General features: G+C 43.4%; 1 protein-coding gene across 1 annotated transcript; it reads left to right on the top strand.

The window, feature by feature from the left end:
- Positions 1–1,975: 1,975 nt before the first annotated feature.
- LOC143282247 (uncharacterized) lies at positions 1,976–2,452 on the top strand. The gene has a single exon (XM_076587846.1). It carries the CDS (start codon positions 1,976–1,978, stop codon positions 2,450–2,452), a length of 477 nt encoding a protein of 158 aa, XP_076443961.1.
- The last annotated feature ends 1,084 nt before the right edge of the window (positions 2,453–3,536 follow it).

Here is a 3,536-nt window from a genome sequence, read left to right on the forward strand (position 1 = left end):
TGATCTGCGACACTGTTTTTTCATATCTGTTGCCTCAACAAATCCCAAGTAAATGAAGCCTTGAACAAGCAGTAGCAGTACAGTATAGTGAAAAAGCTGTTATGCGTCGAAAGAGAACTTTTTGGGGGGTTAAAAACAACAACAACAAAAAACACACAAAAAACCCAAAAAAAACCCCAGATAACTTCGACTAATCTTTAACCTTTGTCGGACAACTTCAACATTTAGCTTGCTTGATTCTTACAAACACTTGACAAATGGAAGACAATTTAAATTCCTAATTCTAAACACGATTACCTGAATGTGGTTTTGTTACAACTGTATCTGACATTCTGGTGTAGCAGAGAATAACAGCGACACGTTCATTGAAATATCCAGTACTTCCAACACCAGAGTGTGTCAAACGATCAGGAAAAGGAATGACGTAATGACGTAATACATTTCATTGTTAGAACAAGGATTCCAGATCTAGTGCACACAGTTGAAAGAATGGGGTGAAACTTAAAGATGCACAAAATATTGATACGAATATGATAGAATGAATTGTGGTTGATGTTTTGTTTTTGTTTTTGTTTTTTTTAACAAATTAGTATGACGATGGTTTCTGTCTAATTGGAAAAAAATCATGTTTGGAAAATGTGTTACTTACATCAATTTGCTAGTGTGACGCAATGCGGTCACCGTAGCATTTTTTCGTTAGCCACTTCGATTTCCTGGCCAAGAGTGCATTGATCGCGGCAGACGAACTTTTTATCGCTTAAAAAACCCAACTCAGTTCATGTTTGTATCATACATTTATTTCTTATTTTGCATTCTTCCAGAGTGTCTTTGTGGAGGAGGATCCAGGAAACATGCCCGACCCACCAACCTACAGTTATGAGAAAGAGCTGGATAGCATTGAAATCAACGAAGACTGTGTTCGAAAGCTCCTAGCTACCCTGCACACCGGAAAATCCCCTGGTCCAGATGGAATCAGCCCTCTGATTTTAGCAAGAGCCGCAGACATCCTAGCGAGTCCACTTGCCCACATCTTCAGACTATCGCTGGAGACGGGAGACATACCAGATGAGTGGCGTCAGGCCAAGGTTACCCCCATTTTCAAGAAAGGCAGCCGATCAGAAGCCAGCAACTACCGCCCCGTAAGCTTGACCTCAATCATCTGCAAATGCATGGAAAAGATTGTCAGGCAAAGAGTGATAGACCATCTCCAGGAAAACAACCTCATCAGCAAACATCAGCATGGCTTTGTCACGGGAAGATCATGCACCACGCAGTTGCTAGAGGTACTGGACGAATGGACAAGCATCCTGGATGATGGAGGGAGTGTGGATGCAGTATACATGGACTTCCAGAAAGCTTTCGACACTGTCCCTCATCGCAGGCTTCTTCTGAAGGCAACTGCCCATGGTATTACAGGCAAGGTTCTGGGGTGGATAGACGCTTTCCTGAGGAACAGGCGCCAACGAGTAGTCGTCAACGGCTCATACTCCAGGGAGGCAAACGTCTCAAGTGGCATTCCTCAGGGGAGCGTGCTTGGTCCCCTCCTCTTCGTCATCTTCATCAACGACCTACCACAAGGCATCAGTTCATCCGTAAAAATGTTTGCGGATGACACAAAAGTGTACACAAGAAGTGACGAGGAGGGTGCCACAGAGCTCCTGCAAGATGACCTGGGCAAACTGGAAGACTGGTCACAAAAATGGCTGCTGAAGTTCCACCCACAAAAATGCAGTGTACTCAAGCTGGGTAACAGAAAGTCAGAGGCGAAGTACCACATGACGGGGATGGAAAGGATTGCACTGTTGTATTGACAGAAAACGAAACAGAAAAAGATCTTGGGGTCGTCATTGACAACAAGCTCAAATTTAAGCAGCATATCGCTCAGTGCACATCCAAAGCAAACCGAACACTAGGAGTGATACGGAGATCCTTCGACCACCTGACAGAGGAGACATTTGTCATGCTTTTCAAAAGCATGGTGCGACCAATCCTGGAGTATGGACATGCAGTCTGGCAGCCTTACCAGAAAACCCTCAGCGCCGAACTGGAAGATGTTCAGAGAAGGGCAACACGATTGCTGGCGTCAATGAAGGACAAACCGTACCCAGAAAGACTGAGGGCCCTTCATCTACCATCACTGGAACACAGGCGTCTCAGAGGGGACATGATTGAGGTCTACAAATACCTGCACGCCTTCTACAATGTAGACAATCCCAAATTCGAGCTTGCCGACAATAGCAGAAGAGACCTCCGAGGCAACCCCTTCAAGCTGACGAAATCCAGATTTCGCCTGGATATCAGAGGCAACTTCTTCTCATACAGGGTAGTTGCCGGATGGAACAGCTTGCCAGACAGTGTTGTCACCGCCCCTTCCCTGAACTCCTTCAAGACAAGGCTAGACAAATATTGGGAGAACCATCCAGCTAGGTTCTCCCCTTCCTGTCTAGAGTAATGGACTCACAAACCAGTGACCAAACCACAAATGCGCAAAGTCGTAGGAACAACGAACAGGCAAATAAGCCTCAATCGTTGATCAAGTCAAGTCAAGTCAAGTCAAGTTTCCATCAAAATACTTAAGAGGTTTATTTGTCTCAATGAGCTGTAGCTTTCTATTACTCTCGATATCTATTATCCATTCAGTTCTTTTGAGATCGACAACCAAAGCCCTTCCAACAGCTACCAACCCATATATATGTGTTTGCTTTTTTCTCTTTGTTGTTTTGTTGTCATCATCTTGATAACCATAATTTGTGTCTTGTCATTCACAATTTCGTGACAATAATGTTTGTTTGTTATTGTTTTTCGATAATACAACGCACTGCATTATAGTTTCAACAATTCCTGTCTGTGGATGCCACCATAACTCCCATTTGTGCTTTTGTCTTCTCAAAACTGGATTATTGTATTTCTTTGATTGCTGGTTTTCCACAGTAGGTATACGTTGTTCATAAACTCTAGAAAGTCCTAAACTCAGCTGCCCGTCTTATATCGAAGTGCCTTAAGAGTGACCGAAGAGTTGGGGGTAGGGGGGTGGGGGGATGAGGGGGAGGGAGAGTGGGACTGATTTTTGGATGCTGTTGTTGGGTTGTGCATCGTTTGGGCGTTGGGATGAAAGCGACTGGTTTTGGATTTTCGGACTGGTTTTTTGTGCGTTGTGGTCCTGCTTTGAGTGTTGTGATGTGATATTGCATCATTTGGGTATGGTGATGTTTGGTATTTTGGGTGGTTTTATTGTGTTACGTTTTGTGTGTCCGTGTATAGATTGCTGTTTGTGTTTGGTTTGATGTCTGTGCGGAGTAATATATAGTAGTAGTAGTAGTTGTGTTTTAGTCGAAAAATTATACGTTACTTAGATTTGGAAGCGAAATATTTGGTTTTGATTCGATCGAAATAATTAATCTTGTCACAACAAGCGCGGTTTCATGAAGACATCTTTTGCTCCCAGATGTAAATATCAGATGTGTACCAACTTGCCTTTAGAGAGAAAAAAAAGTGAATCACAAATCACTCCTATATTCTTTCAGTGGAAAGCCATG

This window comes from Babylonia areolata, chromosome 5 (assembly GCF_041734735.1).
Source record: "Babylonia areolata isolate BAREFJ2019XMU chromosome 5, ASM4173473v1, whole genome shotgun sequence".
In the NCBI taxonomy this organism is placed as follows: domain Eukaryota; kingdom Metazoa; phylum Mollusca; class Gastropoda; order Neogastropoda; family Buccinidae; genus Babylonia; species Babylonia areolata.

Coding starts and splice junctions, on each gene's coding strand:
- LOC143282247 (XM_076587846.1), top strand. CDS start 1,976: ATGGTGCGACCAATCCTGGAGTATGGACATGCAGTCTGGCAGCCTTAC.